At 40.3% G+C, this 20,774-nt stretch overlaps 1 protein-coding gene across 2 annotated transcripts in view; it reads right to left on the reverse strand.

The window, feature by feature from the left end:
* LOC113109650 (sarcosine dehydrogenase, mitochondrial-like) overlaps positions 1-20,774 on the reverse strand; it is a 60,246-nt gene that overhangs the window by 19,885 nt on the left and 19,587 nt on the right. For both annotated transcript variants that reach the window (XM_026273349.1, XM_026273350.1), the window contains exons 9-11: positions 16,185-16,271; positions 4,623-4,713; positions 3,195-3,336 (exon numbers count right to left, since the gene is read on the reverse strand). In XM_026273349.1, coding sequence (XP_026129134.1) covers positions 3,195-3,336; positions 4,623-4,713; positions 16,185-16,271 — 320 coding nt within the window. The remainder of the gene's footprint in view (positions 1-3,194; positions 3,337-4,622; positions 4,714-16,184; positions 16,272-20,774) is intronic.

Below are 20,774 nucleotides of genomic sequence, written 5' to 3' on the forward strand. Positions count from 1 at the left end.
AGAAATGACTTTATTTTCCCTAAAAAAAAAAAAACATGTTGTTTTTCACTTGACTAAAACCCACTGACATTAAAAGTACAAACAACTTGAAATATCAGAAATTAGATCAGTTGGCCAACTTAGATTAAATGCCATGAAACCACCATCAAAATCATATTTTGAATGCATTTTTGAAAGCTTCCCCTGAAATGTTTACACTTTTTGAAGAAGCTCAGTGCCATTCTCACCAACTTTCCCAGTAACTTTCCCAGTTGTGAGCAACTGTTTTCTTCACAATTTACTGTGTCATTGATGTCTTCACACAAATATACTGAGGCTTGGGGTCTTTAATCATGTAGGTAAATGTGATATGATGCCCAAATCAATCCGGGTTTGAGCAGAAACGCAGTGCAAACTTGTCCACACAAGAGTTTTGGATGTGCTATCCTTCTCTCACGCTTTTGTTTAGCACCGCTCGAAATAACCCGTCACGATTTCTCCAGCTATTCTTGAGCTCTAAAACAAAAAGAAGGAACGGTTCCTCCCTCCGTCCCGGCCCCCCACACAGCACCACGTTCTCTCTTTCTCTCTCCCCGGCCAGAGAAACACCAGTTGCTAGGCAATTTGCCCTCCTCCTCCAGGGTTTTTGAAGTCCATACATTATTCTCCTGGAGTAAAGTACGAGCTGACGAGCTCTCCATGAGTCACGCACAGCGGCTCCTCGTCTTATTCAGCATCAAACACTGTTATTTATTGTTTTTGATAATGATAAGGTTAACGTTTCTTTAACAGGCTCAGGCTAAAAATATGATTTGCAGGAATTAATTTGGCTGCTGTTGCCATGCCAATGAGCCACTCGGGTACATGCTGTCCATGCCGTTACTTAACAGAGCAATTTATGGAAGTGTGTGTCAGAATACACACTCTTAGGTGCTGGTAGAGACTGAGAAGAAGAGTCTGGAGGTAAAAACAAACCTGAGAAAGATCCTCAAGCTGCTTTCCTAAACATATCATGTGGTGTCTATAAGATTGGGAGTTTAAGGAATAGTTCACACAAAAATGAAAATCTGTTATCATTTATTCACTCTGATGTTGGTCAAAATCTTCAGTGGGAGACAAAAGGAGACGGTCAACCTCCAAAAATAACAAAAGGTCTTTCTCTAACAAATGGATAAAAAGTGATGTTGTGATATTTATTTTTTTCTGTTATATATATATATATATATATATATATATATATATATATATATATATATATATATATATATATATATATATTACTATTTTAATTATTTTAATTTTTTTTAGGAATTCTCCCAAAAAACAACAACTTTTCAACATAAAAAAGAAAGAAAAGAAAGGTTCCTGGGTTTTCATTGGTGAATTCCCACTGTTTTTCACCCATTTAATAGCCAATAAAATAATCAGATTTTTATTGTCATTATTATTGAATAAAAATATTAAACAAAATAATAAATACATTGCAACACAACTATTGCACTGTAGAATAAAAAAACAGGAATATTTAATAATAAATAACTTTATTTTATAGCACACTTTAAATTCACTAAATCTTTTTTCATTTTCAAATGTTAAATCAAGCTTTTATTTTGGTGGTTTGCATAATGTTTCAGAGGGAAACATGGCACTACATTAATTTACACAAGAGTAGCTTGTGATTTCAATACTTCACATATATCTATGCATATATTAACACACATACTAATATATACACATTGTAAAAAATAATATGATCAGTAAGTCATAGCAACTTATGTTTTTACATTAACTCATCAAAATAAGTTGATCAATTAAAAAAAAGTTATCAATTAAAAAAATAAGTTTTGTACCAAAAAAATATAAATATATATAAAACTAAATATTTTTTTCATATATTACAAGAACATTTAAATATATTTTTATATAATTGAATTATATATTATATAGATAGAGATATTTTTTGTATATGAGATTCAACTCAAGATTCAAACAAGTCAGTTTAATGTAATTTAAGTTTAACTTAAAACATGCTGCTACCTTGAATTTTGTAAGTTGAAATAGGTGACTTTTTTTGTGTATTTATAATTCAATTCACGTTTAGCAATCACACAATATTTTGCAGTCCTTATAAAAACCCACATTAAATGGAAAACAACAGCCTGATCATTCTTTCAAATATCTTTGTTTGGAATTCTACAGAAGAAAGTCTGTAAGAGTGAGTGAATGTTGACAGAACTGTAATCTTTCCTCAAACACACAACGTTGCACAACTCAACGTTTCCACATATTAATATGGATAAAGAGTGAAAAGTTCACTTTTGAGATTAGATGAAAGGCGGACGTCTTCTTAACCAAGTTATATCAGTATCACATCCCTTTGCTAGCACTTAGCTGGATTAGCTCAGGAAGATTTCCAAGCTGGAATAAGATGAAATATTCAGGAGGAATGTCTAATTTATAGTCATCTTAGTGAGGCTCAGTGGTCTAAATGAACGCAGACTGTTATTATTGCTAGCTATCTATATTTCAGCAGGCTATTATTCACAAGGATGAAGTCTTCTTGTGCGGCTTCACGCCTGGAGCCTAGCCAGAACAAAGCGGTATTTTTGGAAACACTTAAACATCGTCTTTTTAGCAGTAGCTTAGCAACAAGTCCTTCGAGCCCCACAGATGCTGGCAGCGAAACACTGGCTAATAGATTCACACATAAGACTTTTGGCTAGCTAAGTGTAAGCCAAGTTGCCAATCGTGAGATTTCTCAACTTAAATAATGATTTACACTTAAAGGAATGGCGCTTTGATGTAATTAACACAATTTGTTCTCGGGATAGGCTTGTGGAAAGTTTGTAGTCTCAATATGAGCATTTACAAACTGACCGGAAGACAGAGAGAAAGAGAAAATGAGGAAGATGCATTTTTTTCCCATTAGTACTCCGCTACATTATTGTCTTGACAAAGCTAATTAAGCTCACTACTAAAGGTGTGTTAACAGCAAAAAATACCATCTACCTGATATGTTCTGGACATATTTCACTACAAAATCAGAGAAAAAAAAATATTCCTCCTTTAGATAAAATGAGCTTTTTCCCCATATGGGTCCATTTAATGTGCATGCATGTATAGGAAATTATATTTAATTATTGTGGACAGTAAAATAAAGACGTCTCGAGTCGGTGGTTCAAAGGGGATAAAAAGAAGAAAGAGCAGGGCTGAACCTGGTGGAAGGGGTCTTTCCTCATGTTGCGGCTGGCCAGAGGCTCATCAAACGGGAAAACTACTGAATAGTTTTTGGCATACGACTCGTGACTTCGCTCTCGGATCCATCGGTTGTTGTTGGTCAGGGAATGGTGGAACCGCCTGAGACAGCACAAGAGAGATCAAATAAGAAACTGAGACACACATTCAGATACGCAACATCATGAAGGCACAGGAGTGAATGCTAGCGCAGGCTGGAATATGAGTTCAGAGTGTCCTGAATGCAGCTGACCATGTCCTGAGCTCAGGGTCATGAGGCTCCTTTCACAGATGCAATTATGCGGCCACTGAACACTGCGTATGAACAGAACCTGTGTGTGGTGTTTCTAACACTCCTTCAGACTCTATTAGTTATTTATTAGAAAGCTTGATCATCGTGATGTTTGGTGTGGTTAATGCTTCCTAAATGTCTGAATTCTTTCACCAGTTTGGACAAAACACCATTTTAAAATATGTCAGTATAGTCTTATTAAGGGCTGCAATAATCGTTTTGGATAACATTTTCTAATAAAAAAAATAATAAAAATCACAATTTAACATCATTAAATAATAATAAATAATAATAAATAAGCTCTAGGTTTGCTACACAATTGTGATGATTTAATAATAATTTAATTAATATTTAATTAATAATAATTATGACTATTATTAATTGTTTAATAATTCGTATTTAAATGATTAATAATAATTTATTACTTAAAATTTAATAAAGGAGTATTTTAGAAAAATATAATAATAATCATTTTGCATTAGGACTATACAATTACATTACAACTAATATTTATCTGAATTTCGTAATTTTTGATCCAGCTGTTATTTTGGCAGTCAACCGAATGGATGGAAAAGTTTCTCTTTTGTTGACAAAAGCTGGGTTAGCACTGAGTTTGTGCGGGCATCGTTTACTGTGACCTGAGACTAAAACAAAAAGACTAAAAACAATGGATCATGAGCTGCTCACATGTAAATAAACATGAAGCAGTGCTTCACTTTAAAACATGCAGTGCATTTATTTAATTAATGTGCATCTCTTATGATTTAATAGTCGCATTGAGTCATATTGTGATTTTGGCTTTATTTTGAGCAACCCTAGACTTAACTGTGAACTTATCACTTTCACAATCTTTTAGAAAATTAAAAAATGAATAAGTTACTGGTTTTAATCATCTAACAATTGAATGACTCATTGAATAGTTCCGCGTGCATTTCCCTAAAGCAACTACGGTCACAAGTTCCATCGTTTCCAACAGAGTTCAATGGAACTAATGACCCCAATTAGCTAATAATGCTTTTGGGATACGCACCCCAGAATAGTTCTTGACTCAGTGAAGCGCAAATAATTACTTGTGTCACGACTAACTCAGAGAAATGCTTGTTTGCACAAAACGCACCTGATATCATATCCGTACATGTCTTTCTCGGGACGGCCGTGAATGATCCAGTGAGCCAGCTCTTTGCCGCATCCTCCTCCTAACATCATACCTGCCAATCAAATCACAGAGGATACGTCAATCATCATCCCACCACATTCATAACTGACATCCAACTTCATCCTACTTCAGACAATCAAACTTGTGTTTAACAACTTACAAAGTACTTCTCTAGAAACAATGTGACACAGCTGCCAATCAATTCATCACGAACGAGACCCAAAAGAGTTGCACCATCAGAGCAAATCAAACTTTGCCAGCTCTGAGCAGACAGGAGAGGAATAATGAACAGAAGCAGAGTACTACCAAGGAGGAATGAAGGACATCGTGAAGTGAGAGGCAAATCAAATGGGGAGTGAAATAAATGGGCGAGTGTGAGTGTCGTGGCGAGAGCCAGTGGAGATGTTAGCGTGTCTCTAAAGGACTTTAGGCTCATTAGCTGGCTGATGACTTCATTAACATTAGCCAGCAACCACAGAATTGCTGAGTAATGGCCGCCTTGAAGTCCATGCCATGTCATCGCTTAAAGAGCCACACAGATGGGAAATCAAAAATTACCTGTATTACAGTGTATGATGTAGCTGTCCATCAGTGTAAACAATGTGCAAAGAAATTAAACCAAAAACTACACGATTTATAAAGTTATTTGCTTCTAAAGTAAGGAGTCGACTCTCAATCGCTGAAACGAGTCGTTATAGATTTCAAATCTTTTGCCCATCTCTATGTACGTCACTAGGAACACTTTGCATAATAATCTCCGCCTACCGTCCTGGGAGAAACGGATCTCTGAGCTGCCCCACCCCCACACAAAGTCCGAATCACAATCACAACGCGAAGTATGATAATGAAGTTATGTGTCTGTTTTCTCCCGAGCGTCTTATCAGTATGTGTGCTGTCTGCGGCCTGTCTGCGCTGATCGTCATGTACAAAAACGTCATTAAAATGAAGTGTAACTCCGTGAATACTCAACGAAAAGACATGAGAGCGATATCTATAGAAAGCTTGACATGTCTACTTTAAAACTAAACAAGTGCTGCTAACAGATATTCTGTGATAAAGTAATCGATATGAAAACAACGCAATATCTGTTTTTCATGTCTCCCTTCGTTATATGTGACCATGCCCCGCGCTGAATGCGCTATTCAGATTCAAACTGAAGCGCGCGGCTTGAATACACCCACACAGAAGAAAAAGCAGCGAGACTGTTCAAGTTTTTTTATTTTACTGTTTGCTTCGTGATGAGAGGAATAAGACATAATTCACCCCAAACAGATGCTAACGCATTGTTTACCGTGGGGGCGTGTGCGGAACAACCAATCAAACCTGACTATGTCAGTTGACCAATCAGAACACAGTATGCTACCGAAAGGTGGGGTTTAAGGAAACTGAATCTTTTGAACAGCTTCGCGCAAACCGTTTGGGGATCTCTGAGAATTGAGGTAATTTTAAAATGATATTTTGACAAAATGACAATGTTTTTTAACCTTGGATGGATTTAAACCTAATGTACAGGACTTATAAACAGTGATAGGAAGCTTAGAATTTTCATCTTACTTTCTTTTTTAAACTCTTCAGCATTTCTTGAGCACTCATGACAAAGCAGAGAGATACAGCGAATGTATTTTTGAGTTCAACCCCTTAACTGTCATCCCAAGTTTTTTAAATAGTCATTAAAGTGCACTTTCCAGACTTAAATTGTTTTAATTTATGAACATTTTGGAATATAGACCTAAGGTCTGCTTTAAATTCTCGAGCTAGTTATAGAAAGGTGGATTCTGATTGGCTGTTAATGTTTTTTTCATTCGTCAGCTGAAAAAAAAAAAATCACTGAAAGTGATTCCAACTATATTGTTTCTCAGTGACTTTATCATTATAGCTGTGGTGTGGACTTCTTTAATATGGAGAATGATTTTAGAACTATATCTTATCTTTATAGTTATTGTTCTTGGTGTATAGCAAAAATAATTCTTGTATATATTATTTATAATAGTATAACAGACTACTTACATAAAATGCATATGAATATCAGTTTGCAATCTATATCTCCCAATAAAATTTCTAAGTAAGATGATATTTAAATTATTATTTCATGATCAAAGATCTGTAGTTCTTATTGTGGAGGCAAAATATAGCATGTAATACAAAAATGATTGAGATGTGAACAAATAAACATTTAGATTACACATTTATTAATTTAGCAGACGTTTTTATCCAAAGTTACTTACAAATGAGGACAGTGGAAGCAATCAAAAACAACAAAAAGAGTAAGGATATATGTGCTATAACAAGTCTCAGTTAACACAGTTCATGTAGCATGGGCCTTTAAATAATATAATAAATACAAAGAAAACAGATATAATAAAAAAAAAAGAATAGAGCAAGCTTGTGTTAGAGGTCTTTTCACAAACACAATTGCATAATAAATGAAAATAAAATACAATACAAAAAGATTAGAAAGGTAGTTAGATTTTTTTAAAGAACAGAATTAGAATAGTGAGTGTTAAAGTTAGAGGGTTAAATAAAGATGGAAGAGATGGGTTTTAAGCCGATTCTTGAAGATGGCTAAAGACTCAGCTGCTCGGATTGAGTTGGGGAGGTCATTCCACCAGGAGTGAACATTTAATTTAAAAAGTCTGTAAAAGTGACTTTGTGCTTCTTTGGGATGGCACAATCAAGCAACGTTCACTTGCAGAATGCAAGCTTCTAGAGGGCACATAAGTCTGAAGTAAAAAATTTAGGTAAATGGGTGCAGAGCCAGTGGTAGTTTTGCAGGCAAACATCAATGCCTTGAATTTTATGAAAGCAGCTATTGGAAGCCAGTGCAAATTGATAAACAGAGGTGTGGCATGTAATCTTTTTGGCTCATTAAAAATTAATCTTGCTGCCGTGTTCTGGATTAATTGTAAAGGTTTGATAGAGCTGGCTGGAAGACCTGCTAAGAGGGCATTGCAATAGTCCAGCCTGGACAGAACAAGAGCTTGAACAAGGAGTTGCGCAGCATGTTCTGAAGAAAGGGCTTGATCTTCTTGATGTTGAATAAAGCAAATCTGCAGGATCGGACAGTTTTAGCAATGTGGTCTGAGAAAGTCAGCTGATCATCAATCATAACTCCAAGGCTTCTAGCTGTTTTTAGGAGTTATGGTTGATGTGCTAACTATATGGTGAAATTGTGTTGAAACGATGGGTTTTGCTGGAATCACAAGCAGTTCTGTCTTGGCAAGGTTGAGTTGAAGGTGTTGGTCCTTCATCCAGCAAGAAATGTCTGTTAGACAAGCTGAGATGCGGATAGCTACCGTCAGATCATCAGGATGGAATGAGAGGTAGAGTTAAGTGTCATCAGCATAGCAGTGGTATGAAAAGCCATGTTTCTGAATGACAGAACCTAATGATGCCATATAGACAGAGAAGAGAAGTGGTCCAAGAACTGAGCCCTGAGGCACCCCAGTAGTTAGATGTTGTGACTTGGACACCTCACCTCTCCAAGATACTTTAAAGGATATCTGATAGGTAAGACTCAAACCATTGAAGTGTGGTTCCTGAGATGCCTTTTGCCAGTAGGGTTGATAGGACGATCTGGTGGTTAACAGTGTAAAAAGCAGCAGACATATCAAGCAGGATAAGTACTGAAGATTTGGATTCCGCTCTTGCCAGTCTTAGAGCTTCAACAACTGAGAGAAAGGCAGTCTCAGTTGAATGTCCACTTCTGAAGCCAGATTAGTTGCTGTCAAGGAGGTTATTGAGTGTGAGAAATGTAGAGACTTGTTTGAACACAGCTTGTTCAAGTGTTTTTGCAATGAAAGGAAGAAGGGAAACTGGTCTGTAGTTCTCTAAAAGAGATGGGTTGAGGTTGGGTTTCTTAAGTAGTGGAGTTATACGTGCCTGTCTAAATGATGAGGGAAAAACACCAGTGTGGAGGGATGTGTTGATAATGTGAGTAAGTGCAGGTACAACTGCAGGAGAAATGGCTTGAAGGAGATGAGATGGAATAGGATCAAGCGAGCAAGTAGTAGGGTGATTAGATAGGATGAGTTTTGAGACTTCTGCCTCAGAGAGTGAAGAGAAGGATGTAAATAAGAGTAAGTTTGCTGGTGATATTTGCTTGACTGATTGTGGTGTGGAAAATTGTGCACTGATGTGTTTAATTTTATTAATGAAAAACGTGGCAAAGTCATCAGCTATTAGAGAGGAAGCAGGAAGGGGAGGAGGAGAACAAAGCAGTGAGGAAAATGTTTTAAAAAGCATGCGAGAGTTAGACGAATTGTTAATTTTGTTATGGTAGGATGTCATTTTAGCAGTGGAGACATTAGCAGAGAAGGAATATAGGAGTGACTGATACACAATAAGGTCAGTAAAATATTAAACATTCCTCAAAAGGTTGATGGTCATATTAGATACTTAAAATTAAACAGGATTTTCTTTAAAAATGATACATGGATAATCAAGTAAACTTAAGTTTTAGTCCAGCAAATATTAATCTTAAGAAATTACTAACAATATCAAAGTTATTAGTTTTTCTAAGTTTTATTAATGGACTTTTATGCTTTTAATGGACAGGAAAGTAGAGCACAGACTGCAAAGCACTGGGTGAAAAGAGGGGAGCGGGATCGGCAAAGGACCTAAAGAGATGGGATTCGAACTCGGGTAGTCACAAACATAGTTGTGCTATGTGTTGGTGCAATAACCTCAAAGCTATTGCCGCCGACATCAAAGTTATTCTTATGTTTACTTTATAAAATCAAGGGTGGATGTTTTAACAATTATAATAAAAGGCCTTTTACTTTCTATCAATCAACAGAAAGTTTGTGAACAGCACTTTTTCAGCTAAGCCTTGATCATGTTTATAATTTATAGCATGTATGCGTCATGCACGAGACTCTGCAAAAGATCAAACGCATCTTTTTAGAGTTTACATAGAAAAACTCCAAGAAAAACAGGCGCACAGTGTGATGCAAAAACATTTTCTGTCTGAACCTGCACATAGTGCTTTTTACGTCACTAAGAACTGTTTCTGTTGAGAACTGCTAGAAAATCATGAAATTCTGCCTTTTTGTACCACCCCACCCGACCCTGAATCTGCCTCAAGGCGTTTCTAAGTAAAATATTCAGTTCACCCAAAAATTTACATTTTAATAATTTATGCTGGGTAAAAACCAAAAGATTTTTTACATCTTAAAGGATTTTCAAAATGTGATCGACCACAAACATGAGATTAAAAAATCCTAAATTTAACCGTTTTGCTCCTATAGTGTGTGACAGAACACCACACATGAACAGATTTTCACCCAGAATCCCAACTGTGAACACAGGAAATCTCACAAAATCTTGCGAGAAATTAATTGGAAAAAAAAGAAAAGGGTTTGGGTGAAGTCGTGGAGGTGGCGGGAACATGGTCTGTACAAGTTACAGAGTGAGCTAGAGGTGAGCAATGGTCATGACTGTTTCCGTCTTCCATCATCTCACTTTCTGATTGGATATGGTTTCGTTTCACGTGATAATCTCCAGAGCGTGCGCACGTTTGTCCTCTGGGTTCCCCCCACACATCAGGAATTCTGATCATAAATAGTAAACATGTTGAATATTTACGATTTGCGATTAGGGCCGGCTAAGAACGTTCTTCCGATCAGGTTCGGACACTCTTAAAACACCTAACACAAAGGGAAAAACTGATTAGATAATATGTAGAACCATCAAGATAATCGGGACATAGCTAGGATTGTCGGAACGGGGGAAATCGGCCCAAAATCAGCCCAATTATCTTTTGGTGTGTACAGAGCATTACTCACAATCGTGCCATTTCAAAAGTGACTTAATTTCTTTTGTGGAAGATAAAAGAAGATATTTTAAGTGAGGGCCATTCTTTTTTTACTTATACTGTCCTGACAAAACAGAAGAAAGGCAGTCATACAGGTTTGTACCAACAAAATGAGTAAATTATTTTTATTTCTGGCTGAAATATCCATTTCAAGTGATGCACCATTAGAAACATTTACACCTCTGGAAATGGCCAACCGACCAGATTTCAGTCACTGACTTCAGCAAGCTCTTGCCATTTTGTGAGCAATATGCAAGTCTACAAACATCCATGAAGTGTGCAGCACATGAGCCTCCCTGATGACTGCAGAGCCTCAACAGCAGGTCTGTGTTGAGCTACCGTTGAACTCTTGGGGCAGGAATGAGAGCTCAACATTACATGAGTTAATGCTACCATGTGGATAGACTTTCCAGTCTATGTTTTCCTCTTAGGATATATATACACACACACACACACATACCAGTTCTCTTTCTTCATCAAAGCAGCGACCAAATCACTAGCGGTATTTCTGAAAATGTCAGGGGAGATGAGAGAGAAAACAAGGGGGAATAAAATGAAAGAGAGAAGGATGTTGTGAGAGAAGGAAGCTTCAGAGCGCTATATAAGACAACCTGATCACATATATGTGTGTGTAGGTGCATGAGAATATATGGCTCTGTATCAAAACCAAGAACTGCCCACATAGTTAGCTGCCTTCCAATACAGCATCCTAAAGGCCCTGACATACTTCAAGTGAAATGTGTGACAATTTCAAACAAAATCTGAAGGAAAGGAAAACTTCCTGTTGACTGTTTAACATTAATTAATTATAATAATAATAATTTGTTACATTTATATAGCGCTTTTCTAGACACTCAAAGCGCTTTACATTGTCAGGGGGTATCTCCTCATCCACCACCAGTGTGCAGCATCCACCTGGATGATGCGAAGGCAGCCATATTGCGCCAGAACGCCCACCACACACCAGCTTACTGATGGAGAGGAGACAGAGTGATGAAGCCAATCAGCAGATATGGGGATTGTTAGGAGGCCATGATGGTCAGAGGCCAATGGGCGAATTGAGCCAGGATGCCGAGGTCACACCTCTACTCTTTTCGAAAGACATCCTGGGATTTTTAATGACCACAGAGAGTCAGGACCTCGGTTTAACGTCTCATCCGAAGGACGGTGCTTGTTGACAGTATAGTGTCCCCATCACTACACTGGGGCGCTAGGACCCACACAGACCACAGGGTGAGCACCCCCTGCTGGCCTCACTAGCACCTCTTCCAGCAGCAACCTAGTTTTCTCAGGAGGTCTCCCATCCAGGTACTGACCAGGCTCAGCCCTGCTTAGCTTCAGTGGGAAACCGGTCTTGGGCTCCAGGGTGATATGGCTGCCGTTGCCATTGGTTTATGCAATGGGTGGGTTTTGCTCTGTGGCTCCACCTTCTTATACTCATAATTACTTCAGATTAATTTGTTCACTCAGTTTTAACCGTGAAAACTCATTAAGGAACTGATTAAATAAGCTTTACACAATGTAGACAGAAAATGACATGAACCCCACAGCAGCTTTAACCCACAACTGATTTAAGAGTAAATCACTGTTAGCATGTGGCTAAGCTTACAGCTGATCTAATGTTTATTACACTGAACTATTTTAAGTCAATACTTATTTGGTTAATTTCTCTCTTTGTTGACCATCTTGAATGATTTTTTTTCTCCACTGATGTTGCTGTATTTCAGGATATCTTTCTCACCAAATGTTGCATAAAATGTTCTGTCATGAAACTCTAAATGACGCAGGCTGATACAATCAAATCACATGATGCAGCTGATTGGTTTCTTTTCACATCAGCAGTCAATGAGCTTGCTGCTCAACATGAAAATACTCAGCAAGTGCTTGTTTTAGCAGTTGCAGTGAGCTTCAGAAAACCTCTACTTCCCCAGCTCCACCTTACAGATCTGCTATGGGTTAATTTCATATGTTATCTACAGGGGTTCTTTCATACATATTATATGTCAAGCTGTAGTAATTTTTACATGCCCACAGCATTATATCTTTGGATGTATTGGCAGTAGCAAGTCACAGTACTTGCGCTGTCGCGCCAGCAGTGTAGCAGATCTGTTCCACCAAGACCAAACACATTAACACTGTCATGTACAGTACCATGCCAAACTCTCAGAAAGTTGCCATGGCAGAACTATTATACTTCCTGAATGTCAAAATATACCATAAATGCTGTCTAGGTACAAACCCGATTCCAAAAATGTTGGGACACTGTACAAATTGTGAATAAAAACAGAATGCAATGATGTTGAAGTTTCAAATTTCAATATTTTATTCAGAATACAATACAGATGACATATCAAAAGTTTAAACTGTGAAAATGTATCATTTTAAGGGAAAAATACGTTGATTTTAAATTTCATGGCAACAACACATCTCAAAAAAGTTGGGACAAGGTCATGTTTACCAGTTTGTAGCAACCCCTCTTTTTTTAAAACAGTCTGCAAACGTCTGGGGACTGAGGAGACAAGTTGCTCAAGTTTATGAATAGAAATGTTGTCCCATTCTTGTCTAATACAGGCTTCAAGTTGCTCAACTGTCTTAGGTCTTCTTTGTCACATCTTCCTCTTTATGATGCGCCAAATGTTTTCTATGGGTGAAAGATCTGGACTGCAGGCTGGCCACTTCAGTCCCCGGATCCTTCTTCTATGCAGCCATGATGTTGTAATTGATGCAGTATGTGGTCTGGCATTGTCACATTGGAAAATCCAAGGTCTTCCTTGAAAGAGACGACGTCTGGATGGTAGCATATGTTGTTCTAGAACTTGGATATGACTTTCAGCATTGATGGTGCCTTTCCAGATGTGTAAGCTGCTCCTGCCACACACACTCATGCAACCCCATACCATCAGCGATGCAGGCTTCTGAACTGAGCGCTGATAACTGAACTAAGCTGATAACAACTTGGGTTGTCCTTGTCCTCTTTAGTCATGATGACATGGCGTCCCAGTTTTCCAAAAATAACTTCAAATTTTGATTCGTCTGACCACAGAACAGTTTTCCACTTTGCCACAGTCCATTTTAAATGAGCCTTGGCCCAGAGAAAACCCCTGGGCTTCTGGATCATGTTTCGATATGGCTTCTTTTTTGACCTGTAGAGTTTTAGCCGGCAACGGCAAATGGCACGGTGGATTGTGTTCACCGACAATGTTTTCTAGAAGTATTCCTGAGCCGTGATTTCCATAACAGTATCATTCCTGTATGTGATGCAGTGCTGTCTAAGGACCCGAAGATCACGAGCATCCAGTATGGTTTTCCTGTCTTGACCCTTACGCACAGAGATTGTTCCAGATTCTCTGAAACTTTGGATGATATTATGCACTATAGGTGATAACTTCAAACTCTTTGCAATTTTTCTCTGAAAAACCCCTTTCTGATATTGCTTCACTATTTTTCGCCGCAGCATTGGGGGAATTGGCGATCCTCTGGCCATCTTGACTTTTGAGAGACACTGCCACGCTGAGAGGCTCTTTTTATACCCAATCATGTTACCAATTGACCTAATAAGTTGCCAATTGGTCCTCCAGCTGTTCCTTATATGCACATTTAACTTTTCCGGCATCTTATTACTACCTGTCCCAATTTTTTTGGAATGTGTAGCTCTCATGAAATCCAAAATGAGCCAATATTTGGCATGACATTTCAAAATGTCTCACTTTCAACATTTTATATGTTATCTATATTCTATTGTAGATGAAATATAAGTTTATGCGATTTGTAAATTATTCCATTCCTTTTTTACTCACAATTTGTAAAGTGTGCCAACTTTTTCGGAATCGGGTTTGTAGATGGCTTACTAGCTTTTGAAATAGAAGCTGCATCTGAAATTGAATATCGATTAGAGAGGTACTACATTTATTGAGGAAACGCTAGAGAACAACCCACAGTATATTTTAGCCAAACTTTAAAAATACTAGATGCTCCAAAATATTTTAATACATTTTTTAATAAAAACAAGTTTTCATTACAGATTTATTCAAAAAAAATAAAAAATTTTTTTTAATTTTGGTTCATTAGTAATAAATACAGAAAAAAAAAATTCTAATTCAGACGGCTGTTTTTTGCCTACTATATAGTAGAAAAGTCAGCATATTCAGATGCAGGGAGAGACTATGTGTTTTTCTCTATAAGGATAGCAGCTCTTTTCAATCACATCCCCAATGGGCCACCATCTGCCTCAGATTGAACTTTTCTGCTACCAGGAACACATCAAAAGTCTGACCATTTAACCGGTTGCCCTGAAACTCTTCAAAACGACTTTCACTTGCATATTTTTGGTGTAAGATTAGCATTGAGAACAGAGAGAGGGAAAAGCCAGACTGAAGACAAACGTGCAGACACGATGGAAGGACGACATCTCTGTGGTCATGCATACTGATGGACACACACACATAATAATATCCCACAGCTCTGATGCAATCACACCCAAGGAGAATCCCTGATCAACATCTTACGCTGTAAGTACCAGGCTAATACCCACTTTTCATTACAGTTTTGACATTCATAGGGTAATCGTCTCTGTATTAGAATGCACCGTTTTTCTCAAAGAGCAAAAGATGTGCAATTAATCAAACATTCAATGCTTCTTTCCAGACTGAATGGTTTATCTAATGGTTTAAGGACGATATAATGGTTTGTCCAAAAATGATTAGTGACCTATAAATGAAAAGTACGTCGTCATTTATTCCTCCTCATGTCATTACAAATCTGTATGACCTACACCACTGATACATTTTCGGCTGTATTTATTTAACAGAAAAATACAGTACAAGTAATAATATTGTGAAATATTATTACAATTTAAAAGAACTGTTCTCTATTTCTGTATTCCTGTAAAAAATCTTGATAATTGCAAACTTTTGTCTGGTTATGCATATTAAAAAGATAAGAAGAAAATAAAAACAGTCCACGGGGTCCAGACAAAAACATCTCTACACTGTATGAAGAAAGCCAGGTTCGGAATGAGTAAATGTGTCTGAATTACGACTGGTACTGTATATCATATAACATAACCAAATCACACCCTCTTGTACTCCTTTCGTTCCAGGAAATGAGTTTTGCATGCTGAGGTCAGGAAACAATGTGTCATAAAAAAGCAAGCATGCGTCTAATATCTGATTGTGATTCGTATGGCCATGTATTCTGATCCGTTCACACGATCATGGGCTGTTGTCCGTCAGCATGTCTGAGGCCTGCAAGGTGACCCGGCCCCAAGCTGAGCACATTCAGCATTACTTCAGATCCGGACTGAGTTTCATCTGACCTTCAAAATCACAAGCAATCTGCATCCAAAAATACCCCCTTAAAATGCTTTCATTTGCAATTTTTTCTTGAATTTAAATGTACTGGGTGATATAGTACAAATACAGTACAAATAAAAATCTTAAAATAGTCATAGGAAGCAACAACATGGTCCAGGACTGTCGCTAGTGAAAGACTATGCAAGAGGAAGAGCAGACCGGATGCTTAAGTACTGGACATGCAGGGGTCAGAGATCAGGTTGCGTTGATCTCGAGTAGGTGGCTGTACATGGGGAGTGGGTGGGACTGGATTTTGCATTTGAACACTGCAGGTTTTCATGGTTAAAATATTCATTTGGCACTGGTCAGCTGTGGAAGAGAAAGGTGTGTGTGGACTGTGTTTAAGCGCCATGCTCTTACCTGCACTGTTGAAGCCACATCCAAGGAAAAAGCCTCTCACTTCCGGGGCTTCACCCATCAGGGGCTTGTGGTCTGCAGTGAAGGATTCTGGAGGAAAACAAACCAGCAAGAGTGTAAAAATACACTTCCATTTCAAAATACATTTCCATTTACTGGATTTTTAACCAGAACTACAGGAAGAAACATTATCTTTTAAGATAGCAGAGAACAGTTTATTATATTGGCATTTGTGTTAGCATTCCCAACACAAAACTCTGCCGCCCCTCAGATTATTAAAGGATAAGTTCACTTCCAGTATAAAAATTTCCTGATGATTTCTCTCTCTCAAGTGGACCATTGACACTCGAGATTGAGATTGTAGACAGAGTGTCAATGGTCCATTTGAGAGATAGGTGGCGGTAATGCACTTATAAGTCTGCGATCCGCCATAAAGCAAGAAGAAGATGCTTCACGCGAACGGGCTCAGAACAGTCAGATATTGCGTTGAAAATGATCAGGTAAAAAACTATATAAATACTGTTCAGTTTCTTGCACAGACCGATCATTTTGTGTCTTTGCACATCAGTGTATCATCACAAGTCACAGGGTTTAATTTGGTTTTGTTTGTGTATATTTTTTGACTCTCAAAGCCGTGATTCCTGTCCACTTCCATTATATGACTGACAGACTGCAACAGTTTGAGTTAAAAATCTCTGTTTGTGTTTTGCTGAAGAAACAAAGTCACCTACATCTTGGATACCCTGGGAGTAAACAGATAAACAAAATTTCCCTATCATAGGTCACTTCGATGCTGCGATGACGTCACCACGTATGGGAACACCTCCGGTGTGACGAATGTCTGAAGCCCTATACCATCCCGCCAATCCTATTGGCCAAATGGCGCATAGCACCACCCTACGCATGCGCACGCATGATATACCTGGGTGCAGCGCGCCATTTCGCTCAGATTTCATTCCTTCAGGAATAGCGAATCATCTGTGCCCTATCATCTCGCGTTCTCCAGCGATTTTCTTCGAGCAGTGTTAACTCCTCTTTCGCGGACGCGATGAGTCAACGAAAGGTAAGAGCCGTATATGGGTTTATCACAGGGAGGCACTCATGAGAGATTCGTTTGCAGCCTCTCTCATGTTCTCTCTGTGATAGCCTACGGCTATGGTAAATAAGAAAAGTATCCGCGCTCTGGAGTCTATTTCTTCAGTCGCCTCGCGTCTAACCCCCACCGTTCGCTTCTGCGGTCGCCGAGGCCCCGCACGAGGTGTTGGTTAGGGGCGATATGTGCGGCTTGACTATGAGTACAGTGATGCACTGGAGTTTCCACTTGCTCGCTCTCCCCTACTCGAGCGCGTTAATCAGAGCAGTTTTGCTTTATACTATGTTGTCTAACCGCAGCTTCTACTCAGAGTAGGCTCTGACCGGCATAAGCGGTTCTCTCCCTCCGAGCGGACAGGAGAAACGCGCTTCCCCTTCCTCAGTGTGCTATTATGTGGCTATCCACGCGGTGGATAAACTACCCTTCTCACGGACCTCCACCAAGAGGTTCGAGGTCCTGGAAGCAGCCTTATCAGCGCATATCACGAACGGCGCGGGTTTTTGCCACGATTAAGTGACATGCTATTATATAGCGATGCCGTTTGACTACCTCTCTAGCCGAACGGATCGCGCCAAACTCCGCCGCGACCTAGTCTCGTCTAGACGTATCGAGTCGTGTCTATTTCGGAAAAATTTCATTCTCTTATTACGGTTCTTTACGAGAAGCCTCTCGTTCTTCCCCCACGCTCTAACATTGACTGTCTCGCAGCACAAGCACTTCGAGCGTCACTGAACTGAGCTGTTATTTGAGCGCCCCTCAGACACTGCACAATTCAGTCTTCAGAGTTTGAGGGACGGCACAAGAGACTGGCGAATTTGGCCAGTTTATGACGGCTCACACAGCTGCCGCGTTCTCGCTAGCGGCGTGGCCCTATGTTTATCTTTTTGGTTTAAATCCTGCCGTGGACACGCTTCAGGATAATACACAACGAAACACAGCGAGTTTGACGCATGCATTTCCTTCTATGTTTGCCGGGGTCTGTGCCCTCCACTGAAGAGTGCTGTTGGACTGCTAATGCACATCCAACCCTCTCACTGCAGTCCCCACGCTCTAACATTGACTGTCTCGCAGCACAAGCACTTCGAGCGTCACTGAACTGAGCTGTTATTTGAGCGCCCCCTCAGACACTCTGCACTATTCAGCCTTCAGAGTCTGAGGGACGCCACGAGAGACTGGCGGATATGGCCAGTTTATGACGGCTCACACAGCTGCCACGATCTCGCTAGCGGCGTGGCCTAATGTTTTCTTGTTGTATTAAATCCTGCCGTGAACACGCTTCAGGATTATACACAACGAAACGCAGCGAGTTTGACGCATGCGCTTTACTTCATGTTTGCCAGGGTCTGTGCCCTCCACTAGAGAGTGCTGTTGGACTGCTAATGCACATCCAACCCTTTCACTGCAGTCCCCACGCTCTAACATTGACTGTCTCGCAGCAAAGGCACCTCGAGCATCATTGGATTGAGCTATCATTTGAGCGCCCCCTCAGACACTCTGCACTATTCAGCCTTCAGAGTCTGAGGGACGCCACGAGAGACTGGCGGATATGGCCAGTTATGATGGCTCACACAGCTGCCACGTTCTCGCTAGCGGCGTGGCCTACTGTTATCTTGTTGGATTAAATCCTGCCGTGAACACGCTTCAGGATTATACACAACGAAACGCGGCGAGTTTGACGCTTGCGCTTTCCTTCTATGTTTGCCAGGGTCTGTGCCTTCCACTAGAGAGTGCTGTTGGACTGCTAATGCACATCCAACCCTTTCACTGCAGTCCCCACGCTCTAACATTGACTGTCTTCGCAGCAAAGGCACCTCGAGCATCATTGGATTGAGTTATCATTTGAGCGCCCCCTCAGACACTCTGCACTATTCAGCCTTCAGAGTTTGAGGGGCGGCACAAAAGGCTGGCAAAGATGGCCAGTTTATGACTGCTCATACAGCCGCCACGTTCTCGCAATGGCGACGTGGCCCGATTTTTATCTTGGTGAATTAAATCCTGCCGTGGATACGCTTCAGGATTATACACAACGAAACGCAGCGAGTTTACGCATGCGCTTTACTTCATGTTCGCCAGGGACTGTGCCCTCCACTATAGAGTGCTGTTGGACCGCTAATGCGCATCCAACACTCTCACTGCAGTCCCTACGCTCTAACATTGACTGTCTCGCAGCAAACAGCGCTTCGAGCAGCATTGGATCGGGCTGTGACGCCAGGCGTAAATAATAACTAATAATCCCTCAGACACTGCGCAATCCAGCTTTCAGATTTTGAGGGGTGATTCAAGGGTCTTACACAGACGACCCGTTTATGACGGCTCGCACAGCCGCCGTTTTAGTTAGCGGCAGAGCCTGATGTTCAATTCGTTGGTCTAATTCCTGCCGTGGACACGTTCAGGATTATACACAACGGGACGCAATAGCTCTTATGCATACACTTCCCCTGTGCACGAATGCTGCAGGCTTTTCCGTGCACGGACATTATGTGTATGACAACGTTGCAGAAAGCGGAAATTTGAGACTGCTGGTATCGTTTTGGGTCGCGTGTAACGCTTGCCCGGCATTTCTCAATGGGTGTTACGCACAATTGTCACGGATACACCAATTCGCTTTTTAGAGGCCCGCCTCTTTCCGCTGAATTCTTTCCACGGTGGTAGACTGATGGTAATAGCAGTGTTGTGACAGGAGATGTCAACTCTGCTGAGCAAAGGGGCTATAGAAGTCGTAGACCCCGTACTTCTCAATGCATGGATGTAGCTCTGGCCCCGTTGCGGCTCCAGGGCGTCCGTCTGTTAACCACTTGGACGATTGACAGCGGCATTACCCGTAATTTGTCTGGGGTTACTTCACATGCGCCCTTTTCAGTGGAAAAGTGGGCGGAAAGACGAAATATTTCACCCCGTTGTCTTCCGCATCCGACGATTTCGGTGACACAGAGTTGTGTGATGTCGTTAAAACTATGGATGCCAACCGAGTTTCTCCTACCGGGGTTCGGCTGGGGATTTGAGCTTTCCCAGAGACCGTCACGACGGATGCGTCTTTGACCGGTTGGGGAGCTGTTTGTAAAGGGCTACCAGCCCATGGAGTGTGGACAGCTGCACAACGCAGTTGGTATATAAACCGGTTGGAATTACTGGCAGTTTTCTGGCTCTCCAGTAATTCGCGAATCTGCTGATCGGCCGTCTTGTGCTGCTCAGATCAGACAACACAGCGTTTGTCTCATACCTGAATCATTAGGAAGGATTACGCTCTCGCCCCCTGTGCAGGCTGGCGAGACATGTTCTTCTCTGGTCTCAGAGAAAATTTCTGTCGATCCGAGTTGTTCATGTCCCCGGACGATTGAATTTCGGAGCGGACCTGCTATCCAGACAGGCTCTGGAACAGGGAGAATGGCGATTACACCCCCAGACGGTGGATCTTTTATGGTGGATATTCGGCAAAGCGAAAGTGGATTTATTCGCGTCAAACATGACTACGCATTGCCCGCTATGGTTCTCCCTATGCC

This window comes from Carassius auratus, chromosome 10, assembly GCF_003368295.1.
Source record: "Carassius auratus strain Wakin chromosome 10, ASM336829v1, whole genome shotgun sequence".
Lineage (NCBI taxonomy): Eukaryota > Metazoa > Chordata > Actinopteri > Cypriniformes > Cyprinidae > Carassius > Carassius auratus.